Genomic DNA, 25,923 nt, shown 5'->3' with positions numbered 1-25,923 from the left:
CAGTGCAGGTAAGGGCAAGGGGAAAGTTGACCAACCATGAGTACGGAGAGCGTGAAGCGGCGCGTACATGTTTGGCCTGCCTGGCTGCCACGACCAAGGGTATTTATTTGGGAGATGATTGTCTTGAACCTATATTTTGTCGTTTAGCCGACTCTGATTATACTTTTGAGTTGTAAATATTTCTAAACAGTTTTTTTTTGGATCCCAGATGTTAAACGCTTTATGATTTTCAGTAAATGGAATTATTTTCAAAGTATATGACTCTGTTTATGGTTTAATTACACTTTTGACTTAAAACCTCGATTAGCGAGTTAAAAGCACATTTTAAACTCACTTAGTAACAGCTATAAGGAAGTAGGGCGTTACACAATCCATCCAAAAACTCATCAAAACATAAAATCCAATCAAAGCTCAAAAACTTTAAAAGCTTAGAACTTAAAACTTGGATTACCTCCGATTAAGTCGTTTCCCAACTAAATCCTTCAGCTAATAAGCTTCTAATCTTTCCTAGAATCTCTATGCCTCGATCCTTGCTTGAATCCAAGTCCTAAAACTCGAGTTTCCTTCGAAAATGTGAATGAATGTCGAAAAGGGAACGGGAGGGAGAGATAACGTTTTGAACGTTCTTTTATAATTTTAACAGGTTACTTCAAGCTTAAGTAACCTCAAGCAAATCCTAATGTTCAGGGTCCCAAAAACGCTCCAGGGTAAAATAGTTAAAATTCACAAAATTTCCCCTGATATGGGTCCACATACATATTTAATATACCTAAACATGTATATCAAGTCATACTGTGATATAACTCACATAATCACATAATGATACACATAAATATCATATAATCACATCATTCTAAAATTTTCCATCCTGACCCCTTAATCAAGGCCCTAAGCCTTATTAGGAAATTTGGGTCATTACAAAAGGAGTCCTCTAGTTAGATTCCTTTTACTTAGTAGTTTCAATGTTTGTATTATATATATTTTCTTTTTTCCAAACATAATGAATCTTTTTTTTAGGTGATATGGACTCAGATCTCGACAATATCCTTGGGATTCCCCCCAAGGCCCAAGGCAACAAGCGTGGCTGCATAACTTTGAAGAAGGATGCTCCTCCTTCTAAGGTCACAAGGGCTATTGAGGACCCTCCTCTAGCGACCTCGAAGGCTACTCCCAGCGAGCCAATGTCCAAGACTCCTCCTCCTCCCCCCAGTAAAAAAAAATTATGGAGCATAAGGCATCAAAGCCAGTGGGTGTCCCAACTCCCACTGTGGTTCACAAGTTTTACGCCATGCCACATGTCGGAGTACACTTTGGCAAATGAGGTTGGGGCCTTAGAAGCTGATCTGTGCTCTGACTTGTTGTCGTAGACGGGCTAGTCATGCAGCAACCTTGACAACAATGTGTGGAGGTTATTGAGGGGAGACAACACCACAACTCTCTTTGACCAGTCTCTGGAGCTAAGGGTTTCTGTAAGTTAGCTCTATTTTTTCAACTCTTTAATCTCAGTTATTTTTACATTCTCTAACTATTATTGTTTTTCCCTTCAGGCTCTCCTCGGGCTTATGCGCCAGTACTCCCTCCTCTCCTCGAAGGTCACGACCGACGAGAAACTGGTCAACGATGCCCATCAAGCTCGAATCTAGGCTGAGGACAATTTGAAAGAGGCCAAGGGAGCCTAGTCCAAGGCCAAAAATTCACTTCAATATGCCGGGGAGGCCCAGGCCAAGGTCGAGGATGTCCTCAAAGCCTCCCAGGACAAGCTTGTCTCCTCCGAGGCTAAAACCAGTCGCCTAAAGGCAGAACTTGACACCAAGATGGCCGACTTCGATGCTGCCAAGGCTAAGATAGAGCGTCTTAAAGAGGTGAAGAGCGCCGCCTATGAAATCCTTGAGGACGAGAAGAAATGTATGCTCGAGGAGTTCATAGCCAAGAAAGAGTGGGCCACTGACCGAGCTATGTACAGAATGTGAATGCTTAATCCCAAGATCGACACCTCATTCCTAATGGACAAGGAAGAGGAGTCTCTGATTAAATGGAAGGCTTAGTTGGCTAAAGAAGAGGTGGCCACGGGTACCACCTTGAAGGCAGGTGGTGAGGAGGAGAAAGGTGAAGAGGCCAAATATGCTCCTGCCAGCCAGAAATAATATATATGCTTTACAAGGGTTTTGTCCCTTATATATATATATTTTTTTTTTTGTAATATACTTTTAATTAAGGCCTTTTAGGTCGAGACAATTTATATCATAGCTCAAGCTCGAGCTATTTTACTATCTCATTTGGTTCGTATATTTTACTAGTAGTTTTATGCTTAAATATCTTTCTCGAAATATTTGCGCACATTATCTACATATAACTTTTGTTGTGTATTTGTTTATTTATACAAATACTGATGTGCTTAAGTTCGAACATCTATATGTTCATACATAGTTCATTCGATTTCACAATTTCGACCTCGTTATAAAAATGCTTATTGGTGTGTAATCTTGTTTGTCTAGTTATTTCTTGCTTAAGTATAGTAAATTTTCCTCTTCCCCAAGTATGGTCTCAAGGTTGCGAGGTCGAAACTTTTGGCAAAAAAATCCAGCCCTGTCTCAACTTATGAATTTCATTGGTTTATCTAGAATTCCAACTTTTAATTGTGTCGATTAGTGTTTGCTTGTTTCTTCCAAAGTTGTTTAATTCGTGTTTGGTTGATAATCCATCCACTGTAATATTATTTTTATTGATGCTATATTTTTTAGCCTATGGTATAATTGTATATCACTTATGCCCCTTCAATCTCCTATGATTGTAAAATCTTAGGTTATTGAATTTCGAGAGTTTGCAAAAGATATAACAATAAAAATACAAGCGGAATAAGGAAAAATACCTTATTAATGAAAATCAAAAATAAAATACAAGCTTGGTTACAACTAAATAAACATCATTCTTATATTACTAGTAATGAGGTCGTAGATGTTCACCATTCCAAGCTCGCAGAACAAATTCTCCATTCAATCTCACTAGTTTATAAGCACTGGGTCGAATAATGGATTCAATTTGGTAAGGTCCCTCCCAATTAGGTCCGAGCACCCCCGCAGAGGGATCTTGTGTGGTCAAAAATACACGTCCAAGCACCAAATCTCCTAATCCAAAGTGTCTGTCTCGAACCTTCTTATTGAAGTATCTTGTAGCCCTTTGCCGGTATGCAACATTTTTAAGTTGGGATTCTTCTCGTTTTTCTTCAATTAGGTCTAGGGTTTCCTCGAGCTAAGTCTGGGTTGTGGTCTTGTTATATGCTTTGCATATAATCATTGGAATTTTGACCTCAATGGGCAACATAACTTCGCAGTTGTAAGCCAGGGAGAAAGGGGTATGTCCTGTTGAAGTTCGAGTTGTTGTTTAATAAGCCCATAGGACTTGTGGTAATTCTTCTGGCCATTTTCCTTTAGCTTCTTCGAGCCTTTTCTTAATGGAGCTTTTTAGGGTCTTGTTTGCGGCTTCAACCTGGCCATTTGCTTGCAGATGAGCTACTGAGGAAAAACTTTTGAGTATCCCATTCTTTTCGCATAACTATGTAAACAACTCGCTATTGAACTAGGTTCCATTGTCTAACACTATTTTCCTTGGTACCCTATATCTGCAAAAAAAAAATTCCACAAATTCCAAGACCTTCTTCGAGGTAATTGTTGTTTAGGAGTGTGTCCTAAAAGCATGTAAAGACATTTGTTTTTTCTGTGAATAAATAAATACAATGGTTATTATTATTGTCATATTTAGATTGTTAAATTATTGTTTGAATAGTTTTGTAAATATCAGAAAAATTCCATATTCATTATTATGGATGTGATCCTGTATTAGTACGAGAAAATTAAGATCACATGAATGAATAAAAATAGTGAACAACGACAAATTAAAGTTATGGAATTCTTTAATTGGAGTTGTAAGTACAGTTTACTGAGTATCATAATGATACAAATAATCTAGATTCGGATTATTGATGTGGTAAGACATCTCGGTAAAGGTGCTTTATATAATATGATTATATATGACATGGACCGATATGAATTAAAGTCTTTATCCAAAAATCATTTAACAATAAAAACTTGTAATTCATATCATAAATGATGATCATTTATAGATCAACCTAAATCCTGAGTGTTCATGAACTCCTGTTCATGTTTATTAAATCTTTTGATTCATTCGTTAAGGTCTCTTCAAAGAATGAGGCTAATGACTTTTGTTTTGGAGATTTAATATCATGGATGCCTGGGAACATGTATCAACAATACGGAATCTAATCTTTCCTAACGGATCGTATATTAGTTCCTTAAGGGTTAATTCTGGAACTGAATGATTTTGAGCTCAAATCTATAATTAGATTGTAGATTAATTATTCACTAGTGAATTAGAAATAAGAAGTAAATTATTCACTAGTGAATTATTCACTAGTTAATTATACTTAAGGAATAAGAAGTAAATTAGAAAGGTTAAATGGTAATTCTCCCATTCTAATTTATGAACTAATTAATTAGAGGGTTGAACTATTGTAAGATGGTTATATCAATGGACGACTTAAGAAAAAGATTTCTGTAAAAGTATATCTATAACATAAAGAGTGCAATTCTGAATTTATAGTGGAGTAATATCAGAATTAATAAATTAACTATTATAATTAAAGAGTTTAATTATTTAGTTTCAATTATTGGAGCTTAATATTATAGGTCCATGGTCCCCGAAATGGCTCAAACAAACACTGTCAAAGGCAAATACAAAAAATGGGCAAAAATGACTTATGTGATAAGTAAAATATTTTTCTATGTATCAAACATAATTATTTTTTAATTATGTGTAATTAATTAATTATTTGATTTAACAAAAATATAATAAATTTTGAATTAATTTATTTTTGGGATTTTTGGTATTTAAATAATAATAAAAATTGGGAAAAATCACATGCATGCACAGGCATGTGGTACACGCGTGGCACAGTGCACAGGCACTGTGCTACACGCATAAGAGATGGACTTAGTCTCTTGATTCCACAATTTTAGTTATTTAAATATTAAATAAATAATGAGATATTTTAATATGATTAAAATATTATTATTTAAACAAAAATCTGATAACTGATCAGTTATTTTGAATTTATTTAAAATAACAAATAATTTAATATATTGGATATTATTAAATATTGGATATCAGTTTTCACATAACGTAATTTTTCAAGGATAGAAAATATCTAGGATTCTCTCAGAGAAAAGAGAACAGTGACAAAAACAAAGGTCATTGTTCTTCAGAAAACCTAGGTCCAAACTTTATCAGATCTCATGTGTTGAGAACATCTGATAAATAGTTATTGCCTATTATTTGTATAGCGAGCCCACACTCGTTCTTTGTGTGCCTGTAAACATTTTGGAAGATCTTGGTGTGAGATCTCAAGGATTCAGCCATACGAAAAGATAGCAACAAGGAAGGACCTGAGGTAATTTTTCTATTCTTGTCCTTGATTCAATATATATATATATATGAGTGTGAAGAAGTAGATCTAGAAATCTTATGGGATTAATCTGACAATTTGATTGTTGTTCCGTTGTGTATAATATTTGATTTGATCAATAAAAACCAACAATTGTGGCTAGAGGTTCGACCTCGGTCCATTTAGTGAAGTAATCAACATCAACTACGGCGTATCTAACCCCCGTGTTCCTGTTGGCAGTGATCCTATGAGGTCGATTTCCCATATCGCGAATGACCATGGGGAGCTCAGTTGGTGGGGCTCGCGGGATTGAAGCGAATCGCTGACATTTATCACAATGTTTGACATACTCGAATGATTTTTCTTTTATTGTAGGCCAAAAGTATCTTTGCCTAATCACCTTTTTTGATAGACTATGCCCCCGGTGTGATCTCAACAAAATCCTTCATGGATTTCTCTTAGAATTTTTCTAGCCTCCGATGGAGTTACACACCTTAATAATGGCATGGATATCCTCTTCTATACAATCTCCCCTCCAAGATGGTGTATCTTGTACATCTGTTTTATGGCCTCATTCTGGTCTGCTAGGAGGCTTCTAGTTTAGAGGTAGTCGATTATGGGCGCCATTCAGATAGGTTGTGAGTCTATTATATCGACGTCGCCTTCATCAGGCTCAGCTATGCTCGATGTTGGTAGGAATTCGACTGGTACTACATTAAGTTTATCAGCTTCCTTGGTTGTTGCGAGTTGAGCTAGAGCATCTGCATTTGAATTCTACTCTCGCGGAACTTGGTCAATCGCGTACAATTCGAATTGTCTGACTGCTGCTTTGAATTTTTCCAAGTATGATGCCATCCTAGTTCCCCGAGCCTAGTATTCCCCCAGGACCTAGTGACAACCAATTGGGAGTGACTATAGCAGTGAATGGCTTTCTCTTTTAGCTCGGAAGCTATTCGAAGTCCTACTAATATTGCCTCATATTTAGCCTAGTTATTTGAGGCCTCAAAGCCAAACCTCAAGGTTGAGTGAAACCTATTTCCTGATGTGGTAATTAGGATAATTCCCACCCCGACCCGTTCTCGTTAAAAGAACCATCAACGTAAAGTCTCCATAGCTCGCGGGCTGGGGTTACGACTTCCTCGTTGGAGATTCCAGTGCACTCGACTATGAAATCCACCAAGGCCTATCCTTTTATTGTCGTTCTTAGGTGATACATGATCTCAAGCTACCCAAGTTCAACCGTCCATTTCAATAGTCTCTCGGACGTTTCGGGTTTCGACAATACTTGCCTCAATGATTGATCAGTCAGCACATGTATGGGATGTGCTTGGAAGTAGGGTCGAAGTTTTCGAGATGCATGTATTAGGCACGAGGCTAGATTTTCCATCAACAGATACTTCGACTTTGCCCCCAGTAACCTTTTGCTGAAATAATAAACAAGTTTTTGTACCTTCTTATCCTCCCGAACAAGTACCGCACTTATTTCATGCTCGGTCGTAGCGAGGTATAAGTACAATATTTCCCTTATGATTGGTTTGGATAAGATAGGTAGTTCAACAAGATGTTTTTTTTAAGAGATTGAAAAGCGAGCTCGCACTCATTTGACCATTCGAACTTTTTGCCCCTTCTCAAAAGATTAAATAATGGAACGCATCTATTTTGTAGATTTTGACATGAACCTACTTAAAGTTGTCATTTGCCCAATTAAACTTTGGACATCTTTATGCTTTCGAGGTGAAGGCATGTCAATTAAAACCTTTATCTTATTCGAGTTTGCCTCTATGCCCCGAACGTTTACTATAAATCTGAGAAACTTTCTCGAAGATACTCCAAATGAGCACTTCATTTCAAGTCTTTTAGTCTTTCGACCTCTTCTTTCCAGGCTTTTTTCCTCTCGTCATTGAGGAGCCTTCTTTCCTGTTGCTTTGGATGGAAGTTTTTGTTGATGTTCAACACATGGCTTATAATATTTGGGTTGATCCCAATCATATATGAATGCAACCATGCGAATACATCCTGATTTCCCCCAGGAAGCGGATTAATTGCTATCTCGCGTCCTTTGGGAGGTTCTTCCCGATCTACACCACCTTGGTGGGGTCTTTCTCTTCGAACTGGATGTGTTCAAGGTCTTCAATTGGTCTGAGAACGACCATGTCCTCATCTATTCTCGGGTCGATCTCTTCTTCGACCTCGTATATTGCTTCACTTATCTCCTCAATAATAACCAGTGCTTGCGCACTAGTTTGGCCCTTACCCTTTATCGAGATGCTATAGCATTCTCAGGTGGCCAATTGATCTTCTTTCAATGTCCCAATGCCACTAGGTGTTGGAAATTTTATGGCCAGGTGCCTAATAGATGTAACTGCCCCCAGCCCAATCAGGGCTGGTCTCTCGAGTAGTACATTGTAGGCCGAAGGGATGTCAACCACGATGAATGATAAACAAGTTTTAGACTCGTTTATCTATGTGTTTTTAGGTTGAGTATTAGGTGTTTAGTTTTGTTTTGTTCTATTTTACGCTTGTTTTTGTGTGTTTTCAGGTATCGGAGGGCATAGGTGAGTTAGGTGTGGAAACATGGTGGAAAAAACCAACAAAAGGATAAAAATGGGTGGAAAACATTGTTTCTGAGCACTTTCTACAACCGCGAGAATGGGATTCTGCGGCCGCAATTCCAGAAAAGTTGGGCATTTCTAGGGCATTCCTGCGACCGTAGGATATGTCTAGAAATGTGAAAATGCAGATTTTTAATGAAGGGTATTTTGGTCATTTCATGTTTAGGAGAAATGCTAATCAGGTTTAAATCACGATTTTGGAGAGGAAAATAGGAACTTTTTGCAGACCGAGACTATAGAAGAGGATTGGGATCACTTTGGAGAAGAGCTTGGATCGGCATAGAGTTCTTTTCTTTTCTTTTTATCTTTAGTTTATGTTAATTTCTTGTTTGTGGATTTCTTAATGATGAACATGAGCTAATTTTATTTTATAGGGTTTTTAATGTAATCACTTGGATCTTTGTTATTTTCTATGAGGATTTCATTATTCTTTCTTCACTTCTATTCTAAATTATTTGATCTGTTCTTAATTCTTATGAATGCTTGATCACCATTTGCATGATTTATGATTTTGATTCGAAATCTGAAAAGTGAGAATTGATTATGCTATGATTGAATAATCACAATTTTCATATTGGATGAAAATACCTATATGAATTGTGTAGTTTTAGGATTATTGTGTTCAATGCCTTTTATGTGTTGGAATTTATCACAAGAATGTAGAACATTCACATGTAAATTGAGTTCTTTGTTTCTTGAAAAAAGAGTAAGAATAGTTTGTGTTAATCCACTATTAGTTTAGGAAGAAGAATTGTGAAGTCTGATTAGCGAAATAATAAAGTGAAAAGTTGATGAAATTAAAATACCTAGTTCTTTATCTTTGAAGTTTTACAATTATTTGCTTTCTTTCATAGTATTATTTTATGTTTATTGCTTTTGTTATTTTAATATTTTTGGTACCAATTTATTGTTGACCAAATAGAAATAGAAAATTAATTTGTTGGTAATTAGTAAATCAATCTCCATGGGAACGATCTTTATTTATCATTGTATTACTTGTGTCGATTACGTATACTTGCGTATCAATTTTACACAACAAGTTTTTGGCGCCGTTGTTGGGGATTGATTTTTATTAATATCAATACAATTAATTTTTATTCTAATTTGGTGTTTCTTTGTTAATTGTCTCTAACTGTTTTGTTTGAGAATCTTTGCCAATTGGTATATGCGACATAGAGGGACTGACAATCTTTTGCCCATTAATAATGAAATTGAGAGGACTTGCAGACAGAACAGAAAGCAGAAACGGTTAGCAGAGACGGCCCAACATCAGGGCAATGTGTTGAATGGGGACACTGTTGAGCCAGCATTTTGCACACCCAGAGACTATGTACTCCCTGCTGTTACTGGAGTACAATCATGCATCTAACCGCCGACAGTTGCAGCCAATAATTTTGAAATTAAGCCGGCAATTCTGCAAACGGTCCAGTCTACTGTCCAGTTTGGTGGACTCCCTACTGAGGATCCCAATACACACATAGCCAATTTCCTGGAGGTGTGTGGAACTTTTAAATATAATGGGGTCATCGACGATGCTATTAGACTGAGATTTTTCCCGTTCTCACTGCGGGATAGAGCTAAAAGTTGGTTGAACTCTATTCAAGCCAATTCAATTGCTACATGGGAGGCATTAGCTCTGAAATTTCTTGCTAAATTTTTCCCTCCATCCAAGGCTACAAAGTTAAGAGGGGAAATTAATAACTTCTCTCAATTTTATGGAGAGTCTCTTTATGATGCATGGGAGAGGTTTAAGGAGCTTTTGAGGAAGTGTCCTCATCATGGGATTGAAAAATGGATGCTAGTCCATAATTTTTACAACGATTTGTGTGGGATGACTTGCACCATTATTGACGCTGCAGTAGGTGGTGCTTTTATGAGCAAGAGTGCTAATGAGGCCTGTGAATTGCTTGAAGAAATTTCCATGAATAACTATCAGTGGCCTAGTGAATGGGATAGAATTAAGAAGGTAGTTGGATGCTATTACCGCTCTCACTGTGTAATGACCCAACTATTTCTAAGACCATGGACCATTAAAACTACTAGGCATGGCTACTATTTTAGGAAACATACATAAGAAATAACATAACTTTATTTAAAACCCCAAAGTAAATATTGTGCAAAATACAACGTAAAATATGAAATATAAAATACGGTATGGGTACCCATTGTTTAATACATAAAAACATAAACCATAAACTTTAATTGTTTAAAGAACTAAATGCGTAATTACATCAAAACATAATTCAAAAGACTAAATATAGCGTCATCCTCGATCGACACGCAGTCCATTCAATCCATTCATCCTCAACACACAAGCCAGGCTGCCGTGAATCTTTCCACCTTCCATAAATCATTTCCCCGCATCAAGCTAAAAATAAATGAATGAGCCTAATGCCCAGCAAGGAAACTCTACTAACACATAAATCATAAACATAAGACTATATCATAAACATAAGACTATAAAACATATGACTATAAAAACGTATATCATATAAGACTACAATATTAATGGCCATTAACTCATTAACATGGCATGTGATAAACCATCTAGGTCCTCTGTCTACTAATCGAGGTAGGTTAGATCACATGGTAGTTTATGATAACCCATCTAGGTCCTCTGTCTACTAATCGAGGTAAGGAAAATCATAACTCTAAACCATGAAAATGATAAAAAAAAAATTCTTGGGGTTTGCTATCTAAGCAACTATAAGCCCCAAGCAACATAAAAATATTGGGGTTTTCTATCTAAGCAACTATAAGCCCCAAATGACTACAAGACATATTTATATACATATATCATAGCATAAACATATAAACACATAAAATCTATCCTATTTTCCTTACAAAAATCCGAGATATTTGAGAACAAGAACGGGATTGGAACACTCCTAAAAACCAACAGTAAGAATGGTGAGTTTCTAAAGAAAAGAGATGAAAAGAAAACTAAACCATCCAAGAAGAAACTTACCAAGAAGAACCTTAAGTTTCCAAGAAACTTAAACACCTAACCAAGAATCATAACCAAGAGTTAGGATCTGAAAAGAAAGAAAATAAAGAAAACTAAAGAACCATAAAGACTGAACTTAAGGATAAGAATATCTTGAATGATCTTATGAATTGATCTAAACCTCGATACCGAAATCCCACTATATCTCACTTCCCAAGTGTTTAGAGAAGCTTAGAATGATAAAGCTTTTAACCCAAAAACCCAAGTGTTTCTCTCTATAGTAACACTAGCAACTTGGAGGCTTTGAAGACTGCTTGAAGAATGAAGAAAATGGCTGAGCACTTGGTCCTATTTATAGAGTTCAAGGAGTGAAACTAACCCCTTTTAATTTGAATAAATAAATGATTATAAAATGAAAAAGATTTGAATTTTCATTCAACAGACGCCCAGAACTCGGTCAAAATCGTTCAAAGGCAGGTCCAAGTGGTTAAGGCTATTTTTAAATTTAAAAATCCTCAATATTCAAAAATAAAGCATCAGGGGCGATATATTTCCTAGACCATTTTCTCGAGCCCCGCTCGAATGTTCATGCAAAGTCAACATGTTTTCCGTATCTTCCGTAGGCGATATATCGGCCCCTATAGCTGCGATATATCGGCATACGTTGATATATCAAACACGTATTTGTACTTTTTCAACATATTTTGAATTGAGTAAATAGCTTTGATTGAGTCATAATACAATCCTAACAGTTTCTGGAAGGTTCTAGAGCTTCTAGATCTTTCTTTTAATTAAACTATTCATCAAAATACTTAAATCCTTAATAAACACGCATATGACAAGTGTCATGCTCTTAATGGTTCTATCTAAACCTTAGGTTATAATAAATGACATCTCTATAATCATTTATATTAATCAAACCTTATGTTATAATTAATATTTCTAAACTATAGGCTAAACTTATAAAATCCATAACTATTACTATGAGTTTCCAACTAAGTCCCAGCTTGAACCAAAATCCACGGAATCTAACATACTATAAACTAATACTAGCTACTACTACTATCTAGCTAGCTTAGTAAACATTATGGAACGGTACACACTGCTCAGGTTGCATCATTGACCAAGCAACTGCAAAAAAATTCTATGGCCACTCAAGTCATGCAAATCCAAGCGGCATGTCATAATTGTGGTGGTTCTCACCCATATGAGCAGTGCATGGTAGTTGAGATGAACAATTCCATTCCCATGGAACAAGTGAATATGATGGAAAATTTCAATAGGCAAGCTAAATATCCATTCTCCAACTCGTTCAACCAAGGGTGGAGAAATCAGCCTAATTTTTCATGGAGAAATAATCTAGGTCCTCAACAAATTCAGCAGCTTATGCTTCAAGCTCCACCTCAGGCGTCGTTACAACCACCGGTACTACCTGTTTTTCAAGAGAAGACAAATGAGTTACAAGCTGCACTGTTAACTCTGACCAACTCTCAATCTCAATTAATGACAGAAACTTGCTCATCCATAAGGAATCTTGAGATGCAAGTTGGTCAGTTGACAAATATATTACAAAGTAGGCCTCAAGGAAATTTGCCAAGTAATACAGAGGTGAATCCTAAAGAGCAGTGCAATGCAATCTCTTTGGGGAGTGGGGCGAAGTTGGAAGAGTCAGTCAATAGGTCTATACCTGCACCAATAGTTGAAGTTGAGAATGAGGGTAAGGTAGACGAAGAGGTTATTGAAAATCTTAAAAAGAACCGGTCACCTGTGAGCTATGAGCACCACATCAAGATTCCATATCCCCAGCGACTTCAAAAGAAGACACTTGACAAGCAGTTTTTGAAGTTTCTAGACATTTTTCGAAAACTTCACATTAACATACCCTTTGCTGAGGCACTTGAACAAATGCCAAGCTATGTGAAGTTTAAGAAGGAAATCTTGTCAAAGAAAAAGAAGTTGGAGGATTATGAGACAGTGGCGTTTACTGAGGAGTGCAGTGCTATTTTACAGAAGAAACTACCTCCCAAGCTTAAAGATCTGTGTAGTTTCATGATTCCTTGCTCAATAGGAGATACTGTTATGACCAAGGCCTTATGTGATTTAGGGGCTAGTGTAAATTTAATGCCCTTATCTATTTTTCAGAAGCTGAAATTGGGAGAAGCTCGCCCGACTACTATGTCCTTACAAATGGCAGACTGCTCTATTAAGCAACCTCGTGGAGTAATTGAAGATGTCTTAGTTAAGGTTGGTAAATTTATCTGCCCTGTTGATTTTATTATTCTAGATATGGAGGAAGAAGCAAACATTCCCATTATTTTGGGAAGACCATTCTTAGCCACAAGGAGAGCACTAATTGATGTACAAAATGGGGAGTTGAAGCTACGAGTGCAAAACGAAGAGGTAACATTTAATGTTTTTGCAGTAACTGATATTCCAACTTGTTGTAGAGTGGATGTGGTATGTAGTGGTGGTAGTAATTTGGAAACCACCAAGAGAAAAACCAATGCTAAAATTGGTAGTCGAGCAGTTCATCATTGTTTGAAGCGGTACTATAGTGGGAAGGCTCGAAGGCTACACGAGCGGTGGAAGGCTCCGACGATTAACAACATCAAAAGACGAGTTTTTGCTTATGACACTATGGCTCTAAAGGATGAGCGAGGTGGACTTGACCAGAGTTGAAGTTTAATGAAGGACATGAGCGTCCAGCTAGAGACGTTAAATAAAGCGCCATTGGGAGGCATCCTAAGTTCATTTAAAATTCTTTAAGTTCGTTAAGTTTTTAAGCTATTTTAGTTGAGACAATTTTTATTTTTTTAGTTAGTTTTTGTTTAATTTTAATTTTCCGGTAAATATTGTTGATTCTAGAATCGTGAAATACGTGAAAAAAAAATTGAAAAATGATGAAAAAAAATAAGAAAGAAAGAAATTGTGGTTTGTGCAGCAGACCTGCGACCGCAGGAATCACTTCCTGCGGCCGCAACTCCAGTGGTCTAGGCCTATTGGTCAGCTTTGTACGACCGCATCAGGTATCTTACGACCGCACGCGATGCCGTTGAAAAATTGCCTAAGGGTTAAATCCTGCGACCACAGGAAAGGTGTCCTGCAGCCACAAGATCACGTTTTTTTTAAAAAAATAAAAAAAAAGCCCAGAACATAAACCAAAGGACGGACACTTTGGTGTCTTAATTCCAGCAGCACCACTTATGGAGTGTCAATGTGGCGCAGGACCAATATGCCTACAACCAAGCCTTCACCACTCATTTTGGCATTGACACTAGTGGATTTCCACCATATCCACAACTACCTAACTTTGGGTATCCTACACCTGAGGGGGATGACGAGGCAGGTCCTTCATCGTGAGTCGAGTCAGGTAAGTTTCCTTTCCTTAGCTTTTATTTAAACATTAGGGACAATGTTTTTGTTAGGTTTGGGGAAGGTGGTTTTATTTTAGTTATTTGTGTCAGGTTAGTTGAATCAAGTTTCTATTTAGCTTGGTGTTTTGTTAAATTGTGTTTGGTTTTGTTTGTTAATTGTGTTGCGTGTTAGGGTATCTAGAGAGTCTGTCGAACCAAGATAACAATGATTAGCCAATGAGAATACGTGAATGACTTGTAATATAATTCGAGATATATATTTGATTGTAAAAAAAATCTATGTGCTTGGTTTGACCACTTCTTTGGGTTACTTTAATTCATTGTAAAACTGAATATTTGATCATGATTGGTAAATTCTTGCATTTAAATGTATGTACACTTGCTGAATTTTGAATGTGGAAAGAATGTATGAATAATTCTAGAACTTGCTTGCTTACTATTTGAAGCGAAATCATAGACAATGCATGTGTTAGGAAAATGATTTAGGCGATTTTTTTTGGAACGTTTGAGCCTTTCAAGTCAACCTTGATTAATTTATCCCTAGTTGCCCTTTTTGAGCCTAAAATGGGTGTTATTTTGTGATTTGGTTGTGACAATAGAAAAATAAAAGAAAAGATTGAGATAAAATGCAAAAAAAATTGAGATTGAAAATAAATACACTTCTTATGTTTGTTCACATTGAAAAACATAAGTTTGGGGAAGTGTAGTTAAATAAAAAAGAAAGAAAAACAAGATATATCTAGTGTGAATTTTTCTCAATCTTGGAAAATAAAGGGAAATTCGGGGTTTTTTGGATTATAATGTGGATATTAGGTTTGGTTTGTTTGGATTATATGCTTATGGTATATTTGAGCCAAAAAGACATCTTATCTACCGTTACCTAAGCCTCTCAATACAAGCTTTAAAAGACATTTTGATTCTTGAACATGCATTGATTTATATTAGTGGAGAATAATAAGTTAGCAAGCATATGGAAATATGGGATTTGATGGATTGATGGCAAGAATTTGGCGTGTGTAAAATATTTTAAATGTGTGTTATTTATTGTTCATGGTTGAGTTGACAAAAATGATCAATGGGTTAGGGTAAGTTGAAGAAGTGGTTGGATTGAAAATCTGGATTACTTGTCAGTTATTTTTCGAGAATTATATATGCTTGTCATTCATTAATTTTGAGGCTTGAAAATTGTGGTTATCTTGATTCATTTGTTTAGTATCTGTATTTATTTGTTTAGTTTGTCTTGAGTCTTGTTTTCTTTGCTCGAGGGCGAGCAAATGTTAAGTTTGGGGAAGTTTGATAAACGAGTCTAAAACTCGTTTATCTATGTGTTTTTAGGTAGAGTATTAGGTGTTTAGTTTTGTTTTGTTCTATTTTACGCTTTTGTGTGTTTTCAGGTGTCGAAGGGCATAGGTGAGTTAGGTGTGGAAACATGATGGAAAAAACCGACAAAAGGATAAAAATGGGTGGAAAACAGTGTTTCTGAGCACTTTCTGCAACCGCGGGAATGGGATTCTGCGGCCGCAATTCCAGAAAAGTTGGGCATTTCTAGGGCTTCTTGCGACCGCAGGAATGCTATCCTGCGACCGTAGGATATGTCTAGAAATGTGAAAATGCAGATTTTTAATGAAGGGTGTTTTGGTCATTTCATGTTTAGGAGAAATGCTAATCAGGTTTAAATCACGATTTTGGAGAGGAAAATAGGAACTTTTTGCAGACCGAGACTATAGAAGAGGATTGGGATCACTTTGGAGAAGAGCTTGGATCGGCATAGAGTTCTTTTCTTTTCTTTTTATCTTTAGTTTATGTTAATTTCTTGTTTGTGGATTTCTTAATGATGAACATGAGCTAATTTTATTTTATAGGGTTTTTAATGTAATCACTTGGATCTTTGTTATTTTCTATGAGGATTTCATTATTCTTTCTTCACTTCTATTCTAAATTATTTGATCTGTTCTTAATTCTTATGAATGCTTGATCACCATTTGCATGATTTATGATTTTGATTCGAAATCTGAAAAGTGAGAATTGATTATGCTATGATTGAATAATCACAATTTTCATATTGGATGAAAATACCTATATGAATTGTGTAGTTTTAGGATTATTGTGTTCAATGCCTTTTATGTGTTGGAATTTATCACATGAATGTAGAAAATTCACATGTAAATTGAGTTCTTTGTTTCTTGAAAAAAAGTAAGAATCACTTTTGTTAATTCGCTATTAGTTTAGGAAGAAGAATTGTGAAGTCTGAGTAGTGAAATAATAAAGTGAAAAGTAGATGAAATTAAAATCCCTAGTTCTTTATCTTTGAAGTTTTACCATTATTTGCTTTCTTTCATAGGATTGTTTTATGTTTGTTGCTTTTGTTATTTTAATATTTTTGGAACCAATTTATTGTTGACCAAATAGAAATAAAAAATTAATTTGTTGGTAATTAGTAAATCAATCTCCGTGGGAACGATTTTTATTTATCATTGTATTACTTGTGTCGATTACGTATACTTGCGTATCAATTTTACACAACAATGAACTCAATTATCTTGGTTATCGAGACTGGGTAGTCTCCCAAGGTTACTGGGAGCTCAATAGATCTGTACTAGCAATTCCCTCTCCTGAAAATTTGTATAGCGTTGTCGCACATGCTTTTAAGTCTCGAACGGACAATCCCATTTTCTCTAGGGTAGCCTTATAGAGGATGTTGACTGAGCTCCCGTTATCAATCAGGACTCGGCGCACCCTCTTATTTGCGAGTTGAAAGGTTATGACCAGAGGGTCATTATGAGGAAATTGGACATGCGAGGCATCTTCTTCGATGAAGGTAATGGGTTGGGACTCAACCCTCTGTTGTTTCAGAGGTCGGGATTCAGTCTCATAGGGAGATCCATCCCTTGTTTTGAGCTCCTTGACATACCTCTTTTGGGCATTCCTACTCGACCCTGCAATGTGTAGCCCCCCTGCGATGGTTATTACATCTTCTCCATCGATTGGGGGAGGTCGATTATCCTCCCTCGTATGTGGGGCCACAGATTGCTGGGTAGGCTGGGTCGGAGCTGCGTTTTGTCCAGGTGAAGCCTGGGCCGAATTTTGGTTTCGGACGTATTGCCCAAAGTAGCCTCTTGAGATTAAACCTTCGATCTCGTCCTTTAACTGTCTGCATTCATCAGTGGTATGACCTATATCCCTATGAAATTTGCAGAACTTGTTTGCATCCCTTTAGGGTTTCTGGTTTTGCATCAAACCAGGTCGTCTGAAAGGGACCTGATTTTCATTTACGACGAATATATGTGAGCTTGGTATAAACTGTATAAATGGAAAAGTATTTTTCTCCTTTCTTTTTCTTAACTCCATCAACCTCTGAGTTATTCCATTCATTCTTCTTTCTTTTAGAAGGGTTATCTCCCAAGGGTCGCAATGTGGAGGGTGTAGCCGGGGTGGTGTCTGAGTTAACGTTTGTCATTGTAGTTATTACGGGCGGAGTAGTTAGCTTGAGTGCTGACCTTTCCTCTTCTTCGAACCTACATTTTAATTATGCACTTATCATTACAGATTCATCACTACTACAAATTAAAACTATTCATCTACAATATGGAACATCATTTGAGTTACATTTACTAGTTTATGAGCAATGAGATGGCATGTGACTTCATCACACTATGAAAGGCCAATACTTTTACAATATTGATTACCAATATTTGCACGACTGAGCTTATTCTCAGTCACTAACAAATTCAGATTTTTGGCAAAACGTCTGCCAAAAATTGATGATTTTCTTACTCCAGTTTAGAAGGATGATTTTCTGCAATATGTTCATGGGATGAGGAAAAATAAGGTGTCAAAATAAGATATCTCAAAGAAAAATATTTCCAGTGGTGCTAAAAGGAAATTTTCTCCCTTGGTGTGGAATAATCTAAACTATTTAACAGAAAATGAAAACAAGAAAAAAAAAAGTGTATGACATATGGCGAGAGACTGCTCGAGGACGATGCACGTGGGAGGGGGAACTAAGCTGACTGCTTTCCATGTTTGCGAGTAATTGGATTACAATTTGTAGGTGAGGAACACTGCAAATATTGTAAATCAGGTAAAGCAATTAGAAATAGAGATATAAGCACTCCATACTATGTTACAGTTCTTGGTTTACCATGTTCTTTAAAAAAAAAACTAGAGTAGTTTTAGGTAAACCGCTAATTTACAATGCTTTAGGTACATTACAGTAAAGGTAGTGTAAATATAAAAAAAAAATAAGCATACAACATCATCACAACCTTTGCAATCCATTTTCCATGTGTGCATCCAGGGATGAAATCACCCAAGGCATATGCTGTAACAACTTCATCAACCGAGAAGAAAAGTTAAAATTATAAATTAAAATCTTCTTGATTAGTCAAGCTAAAATCTTTGTGAATCTGCCTTGCTTATTTGTTGAGTATTCTTAATTGTATGCTATTTATTCTATAGTTTAATTTTCAAAAACAACCTACCAATCATTGATTATGAAGGGCCCCACAAATTTTAAGATTTCAAAATCATAAAGTCGTATCCTCTAAATTCTCATTAATATTTTAAAGTTGAACAGAATATATTACAAGTAAACTTTAGTAAAAAGTATCCAAATCCAACAACAATAACTCATAGAAAACCCAGTAAAACAACATCACATAATAAACACATAAGGAAATGAACCTAAAATAGCTAACGAATGGACATAACAACACCCATTATCTACATCAAACAGACTGTAGTGATAGCTACATCAAATGCATTAGTTTAAGCCTTATAAATATATATATATCATATATATGTTATGTGATGGGAGATACACTACAACAAAATCCCAACTTTAAGAATAGAAGCCAGCACCAGAAAACCAGTGAATTAGAAAAGCTTATGATTCTCTCAATTGTACATTTCTAGACAGAATTGATTAAATTGTAATAACATATAATAAGCACAAGTCTACACATCATTTGCTAATCAGTATGTTAGTTTTGAGATAGTGTACTTGTCTGCAAGTACACACTGCTATAAGCATCGAAAGAATGCAACTCTCTATCTAAGAAACTTGCTTAGAAATTAAAAACAAACTATTGAGTAATTGTACCGTATAATGGTCTATCGGTTGATAATATGTAATATGGGATTCCTCCCTTTGCACATACATATATATATATATATAAATATATATATACGAATTGTCTGATTTTACCTTTGCATTTTTGCAACTCTGTTAACAGCGGTGCATATTTCATTAATGCTTTTACTGTAATCTTTTCGCTTGAATCATTAACAACAACAACAATTATTTCAATATCATACAACTATTAACTTGGTCAAATTTTGATAGCTTCTAAAATTTCGGCTAAAATCCTTTTTCTTACAACTATAAACCAAACTCAAGAAAGCCCCTAGAATTAGACTTAACCTAAACACAAGAGCCTCCATTTCAACCCCCAACAATGACATACAAACCAAGATTTTACACACACACACACACGCACACACATATATATATATATATCTATACAAGATATAAGTAACGTGCAATGCACGTTTTCTTAATTTTAAAGCTGTAAATATTGTCTATAATTTTAATAAAAATTGATGCTTTGTTTTTTTCTTAATATATACATATATAATAGAATGAATTATAATTCTATAATATATATAAATATTTATATCAATAATCTCTCTCTATATATATGACATCTAAACACAACATTGACATAGACATATATTTACTTGGCTACATGACATGTATATAAATTACAATAATATTAAAAAAGAAATTAATAATAGAAATAAAATAATAATAGAAAAAGTCATAGTGTAGATAGTAATATACATGCATTAACTATTTTTAGTTTCTAATATCTCGCAATATCCTTTGGTGAATTTGATGAAGAAAAAGAGCTCCAATCACTTAATAAAAAATAAACTATAGCACAAATTTATAAGATATATATATGCCTTTATTATTTTTAAATAAATATGATTTAATTATTTAAATTATCATAAAATATCTTATTTTAATTAATTAATTTTTTTTAAGTTTATGTTTGCTCTAATTTTTGAATTTGCCAATGACAACAAGAGATTATATATTATATGTTTAATATAATATTAATATTATACGTGGATTTTAAATTTAAGTTTGTCGCTAATTGATAGTGGATTATATTATATTAAATTTTTAATATGATATTATTCTAATACATGAAGTTTACGTTTAATTAAATTTTATTTAAGTTATAAAACGTATGGTTTTATTATTTTTAAATAATTATTATTGTAAAATATCTTATTTTAATTTATTTAATTATTTATTTATTTAATTTTATCTAAGTTTAAGTCATGTTTACAATCTACATTTAAATATAAGAATATTCCGTTAAAGTTTACGAAAAAATAAAAAAAACCGTTAAAACCAAGAATTTCCATTATCTACATTTTTTTTTATATAGAAGATATATATTCAGAGAAGATTTTACATAAAGATTTAAAAAAATGAATTCTCACAACAGATTTAAACTTCAAACCCAAAGCTTAGTGATACATTATGTGGCTGGTGCAACAAACACAAAAGAGAGGGAGATAGGAAGATCTAGAGTTGGAGTCTACTGTGCAATTAGGAGGGGCGGTCAATTGACTGAATCTGATGAGATAGAGCGGTGCCACCGTTGAGCTTACAGCAAACCCACACAGTCAAGGGCAAGGAGCAGAAAGAGATAGAGATTGTCTGTGTTTTCACGAATGGTGGAGGAGAGGGGACCAAAGAGAATGATAAGAAGTGGATCTTGTTTTCAGGGGTTATGGGAAGAAGTTAGAAAATGTGATTTGATCGTTTTCAATTTTACAACACAAAATCCATGTATTGTTTTGGATTTGGTTTCCAAAAACAAGCTACCAATCGCGTATTCTTGTGGGTCCACAAATTTCAAAATCATAAAAGTTGATATGAATTCCCTACCAAGCAAGGCCTAATCTTTTTTTAAAAGTGTCACATGAGTCTCTAAATTTATTTTCTATCACTTAAGTCTTCAAATTTACTAAATGTGTATCATATAAGTCTTTTCTGTTGGAAAATAATTTTTAAAATGCACATTGGAAAATAATTTATGATCTAGCGGGAGAGTGAATGAATCAATTAGTTTTTTATTAATTAATTTAGTCATAAATCATTTTCTACTACACATTTTATAAATTATTTTTCAATTGAAATAATTTATGTGATACACATTTATTAAGTTTAGGACCTAAGTAATACAAAAATAAAATTTAGAAACATAAATCATACTTTTCAGAAAAATTAAGTACGCTGATATAAACCTCTTACATTTTGGTACAACTATTCAATTGTCTCAAATAAACCGCATGATATAATGTCAAATAAAAAACCCACATGATATTTCATTAAATTACTAAATTTTGTAAAATATACATTAATCACTAATTTGTATTTCTTTTTCAATTTTTTTTATTTTTGCCATCAGTCAATCTATATAGAGCAAATATGGCAAGGAACATGAGCAAACATTGTTCCGGTTAATATTTAAACACAATCACGTTGGAATAAGTAGCGTCACATCCCAATTATATATTAGTAAATTAAAAGTTGCTAAGAATTTTAAAATTTCCTATAAAGTTGTGGTTCTTTTTTTAAGAAAATATTAACATTTGTTTACTAGGGAGATAATGATGGTAAAATTATCAAATATTTTCAAATACTTTCACTTATATGATAATTTTTTTCTTCGGCGACAAAAATATCAAATACTTGTTAATAGTTTCACTTAAGAATCAAGTTTTTTTTTTTATTTTAGCTGCAATAATACTAAATATTTATTAATAGTTGCACTTAAGTACCAATTTTTTAGATAATTTTTTGTCATAAATAAAATTGATTTTATATATTTTATAAAATCTATTTGAGGAATATATATGTGAATAATACTAAATCTGTCAGAATTATGATTTAAATAGTCTATTGCATGCGTGCACAAATATTGAAACAAATACGCATCTAACAAGCTGTTTAAATCTTAATTTTAACATTTTAAATTATGCGGAATTTTATGAAAAATTTATATAAAATGACAAATGTAATAGTGATGGAGAATATGTTATCCAATGAGGAATCTCCAAAACTGTCACATTGTCAATTAAGGGTGATTATTGCAAAAACGGTATAAGAAATAATAATGGAGATCGAAGTAATAAATAAAAATTGCTCCTACCTCCCGCCATTGACATAGTTTATTATTTATATTTATTAAAGAAACATTGTCACGGGGTACTTTAGGTGTTAAGCATCACACACACCAATAAAGACAAATCTCACAGTATTAATTCTTATATGTGAAGTAATTCTTATATGGTACCTTTTAGTATTAGTATCAATAAACGTACAAAAGTAATTACAAATTATTTTTGTGGGATGACTATTAAATTATTGAAATTTCTCATTAAAACTAAATTGTAGTACCGATACTTTGGTGGTTTGGTTATGCAGAATGAACTTATTTACTGAGATTCGATTGAATCAAGATGAGAGCTTTATGTCATAATTGGCTGCTGAAAATTCTAGTTTAAGATTTCAAGCCAAACATAGACAAAAACCAGTTGGAATATCAGATGATAAACGAATTTCCCGTGATAACTAGGAAATAAATATGATCTCAAAATTGAAATTTTCAACTTGTTAAGTACAACCAAACTAACTAAATTGAAATTTTGTATCATTTTATAGGGTGTACTTAGATATGTGCCGGAAAGTACTAAAAAACCTCAATCAGATCATATGATTTGCACTCCAAATAGCCTAAAACCTGAATTGGCAGCCTTGGGAATTTCATTGCTGGCTTCTTCCATGACTGTTTCACCATCTTCTTCCTCGCCAGCTTCAACTTGTTTATGGCAATCCTTGCCAAAATTCACCCCAAGAAATGAATGTTCTGCACCCTCACCCTCAATCAATAATCCGCTATTGTCTTCTACAACTTCGATCATTGAAAAAACTTCAGCATCCTTCTTGTTTGAAACATCTCTCCGCTTGCTTAAGTAGAAAGCAATGGTGTCATTTGCCTTAAGTCCTTTTTCCTTGACAAACTGACTCCAACCCCTAGTGAATACAAAGCTCTGGCTGCTCTTCCTGTAACTATACTGAAACTTCCATGACCTCATTGAATGATCATGGAACTCCATCTCCATGCCATCTACCATCCCATCCTCGTGACTTTCCTTCTCCTCCAAGGACTCTTCAGGAATGCGGGGCAAATACTTAATGGCATATTTCTTGGGGATCACAAGTCTATTTAGCTTGCCTACATCACTTGGTGTGAGCTCCTTTTGGAAAAGCAGCTGCTTGAACAACACTTCACCTTTGTTAACATTACCCACACCAAGACTAGCCTCATTTTCTAAATTTTCTAAGCAGGTATTCCTCAGAAAGTCTTCGAATTCCGCTTGATAGGAGCCATCCCTAATCATATTGATTAAAATTTATGTGCTATAATGTTTTTGGAACTTTGACTCTTCAGTAGTAGCTTTAGTCCAAGGAAAGTCCTGGTAGGTATCCCCGCACCGAAGTCTAATTGCTACAATGTCATAGGCCATGGCAACTTCCTTCTCCAACTTGAAAGTCCCAAGCCAAATCCGCTGGTGATTAATATATATTTGGGCTCCCCAGTGTCCATTTTGCTACTTCACAGTTCCTTTATATTTTGTCAATAAAGTTTTAGAACCAGTCTTTGCACCCTTGCTTGGAGGGAGCGAATGCACACTACCATTGAAATCAGCTACTTCCTGGATCTCATTCACCACTCCATTTAAAACAATGCTTGACATGTCATTGCCATGGCAAAACCTATGCATAAATTAAAAATGAATGGTTGAATATTGTAGAAAATATTGTTTTTTATTTTCTGTTATTATTTTAATTAATTTGGTATCCCTCAAGAAGGGGAAACCAATCTGTACACAATATATTTTTTTCCTTTTTTGGAGGATTTTAGGTTGATTTAGTACCATTGTAATTACCCTAGAATATTTGGTATTTAATACCAAATTAGTCTATAGTTTGTCAAGTGCCTATTTAAATGGCAGTGCTATCAAAGAAATAATATATATCATAATATATTTTCCACGTGGTATCAGAGCCGATACCCTCACCCTAAGGAATCATAATTTTTTTTCTCCCTCAGAAATCGTAGCCTACCCTCAGAAATTGCAGCCTTTTTTTTCCCTTCAATATCGATGCCTTCTCTTCTTCCTCATGGCCACCTTACCTGATCCCACCATCTCTGATGATACCACAGCCGACTCCACCATGAACAAGGGCTCTTCCAATGCCTCTCCTTCTTCATTTGATCACCAAAACTCTCTCCAAATTACCATCCACAAATTGAATGGTCAGAATTTCTTGCAATGGTCCCAATCCGTGAAGATGTACCTGCGTGGTCGTGGACGCTTGGGGTATTTGACTGGTTCTACTGCTGCTCCTGAACCTGCCGATCCATCTTATGACAAATGGGAGTCCGAGAATTCTCTTATCGTGGCGTGGCTAATCAACTCAATGGAGATGGATATTGGTAAGACTTATTTGTTTCTTTCCACTGCTCAAGAAATATGAGAAACTGTCCAGGAAGCTTTCTCAGATTTGGAGAATTCTACTCAAGTTTTTTAACTCAAATCTCGGCTGCGGGACCAGCAACAAAACTCTCTTACGGTAACTCAATATTATGGTGTTCTTTATAATCTTTGGCAAGAGATTGATCTATTTTATGTTCCTGAATGGAAATGTTCTGCTGATGCCTCATTTTATCAAAAAATGCTTGATCGAGAGACTTTTTTATTTTCTCCATGGACTTAACCGAGACCTTGATGAGGTACGTGGTCGTCTCTTGGGAAAAAATCCTCTTCCCACCATTCGTGAAGCTTTTGCAAAGGTTCGTAGGGAGGAGAGTCGCAAAAGAGTCATGATGGGTTCCCCTCTTGCTGCTGAAACTGAGCAATCTGCTCTCGCTGCCCGATGTCCTAATAATGGTGATGATTCTCGAGGGACTCACCGTGATCGTCCCTGGTGTACTCACTGCAGTAAGGTTGGTCATACCAAGGAGACATGTTGGAAGATTCATGGGAAACCTGCTGATTGGAAACCTCGATCCTCTAATCGTAACAATTCTGACAGCCAGGCCTTAACAGCAGCACCACCCGAGCCTTTCCCATTTTCTCCAGCCCAAATCACTCAACTCCATCAGCTATTGAGCACGACAACCAATGCTTCCGCATTTGATCCTTCATCTACTTCCACTCAAGGTACCTCTGATGCCTTCAATGCTAAAAAAATCTGCCTGGATAGTAGACTCTGGGGCTTCGGACCACATGACTGGTCAATCCAGTCACTTTACCACTTATACTCCTTGCCTAGGTACTCAAAAAATTAAAATAGCTGATGGTTCTCTTTCTTCTGTGGCTGGTAAAGGATCTATTACATTATCATCTTCCATTATACTCCATGATGTTCTTCATGTTCCC

The 25,923-nt window shown here is 35.2% G+C and overlaps 2 protein-coding genes and 1 non-coding gene across 3 annotated transcripts; 1 reads left to right on the top strand and 2 right to left on the bottom strand.

The window, feature by feature from the left end:
- Positions 1 to 1,814: 1,814 nt before the first annotated feature.
- Positions 1,815 to 13,696, top strand: LOC133785832 (uncharacterized). Its single transcript, XM_062225047.1, has 6 exons — positions 1,815 to 1,905; positions 7,998 to 8,013; positions 9,247 to 9,421; positions 9,500 to 10,036; positions 12,128 to 12,784; positions 12,911 to 13,696. The coding sequence occupies exons 1-6, from the start codon at positions 1,815 to 1,817 to the stop codon at positions 13,694 to 13,696; spliced, it is 2,262 nt and encodes a 753-aa protein (XP_062081031.1).
- On the bottom strand, positions 9,749 to 9,855 carry LOC133787601 (small nucleolar RNA R71). Its single transcript, XR_009872611.1, has one exon. It is a non-coding gene; the product is annotated as a small nucleolar RNA R71 (small nucleolar RNA).
- Positions 13,697 to 23,179: 9,483 nt separating the features above from the next.
- LOC133784385 (AP2/ERF and B3 domain-containing transcription factor At1g50680-like) lies at positions 23,180 to 23,920 on the bottom strand. The gene has a single exon (XM_062223751.1). It carries the CDS (start codon positions 23,875 to 23,877, stop codon positions 23,185 to 23,187), a length of 693 nt encoding a protein of 230 aa, XP_062079735.1. The 5' UTR covers positions 23,878 to 23,920; the 3' UTR covers positions 23,180 to 23,184.
- Between the last annotated feature and the right edge of the window lie 2,003 nt (positions 23,921 to 25,923).

Source organism: Humulus lupulus, chromosome 6, assembly GCF_963169125.1.
Source record: "Humulus lupulus chromosome 6, drHumLupu1.1, whole genome shotgun sequence".
In the NCBI taxonomy this organism is placed as follows: Eukaryota; Viridiplantae; Streptophyta; class Magnoliopsida; order Rosales; family Cannabaceae; genus Humulus; species Humulus lupulus.
Note: the sequence above shows the minus strand (reverse complement) of the source record. Positions and strands in the feature narration are given on the sequence as shown.

Coding starts and splice junctions, on each gene's coding strand:
- LOC133785832 (XM_062225047.1), top strand. CDS start 1,815: ATGGCCGACTTCGATGCTGCCAAGGCTAAGATAGAGCGTCTTAAAGAG. Junction 9,422..9,499: donor TACTCCCTGCTGTTACTGGA/GTACAATCATGC, acceptor CAAACGGTCCAG/TCTACTGTCCAGTTTGGTGG. Junction 12,785..12,910: donor TTAAAAAGAACCGGTCACCT/GTGAGCTATGAG, acceptor CCCTTTGCTGAG/GCACTTGAACAAATGCCAAG.
- LOC133784385 (XM_062223751.1), bottom strand. CDS start 23,877: ATGATTAGGGATGGCTCCTATCAAGCGGAATTCGAAGACTTTCTGAGG.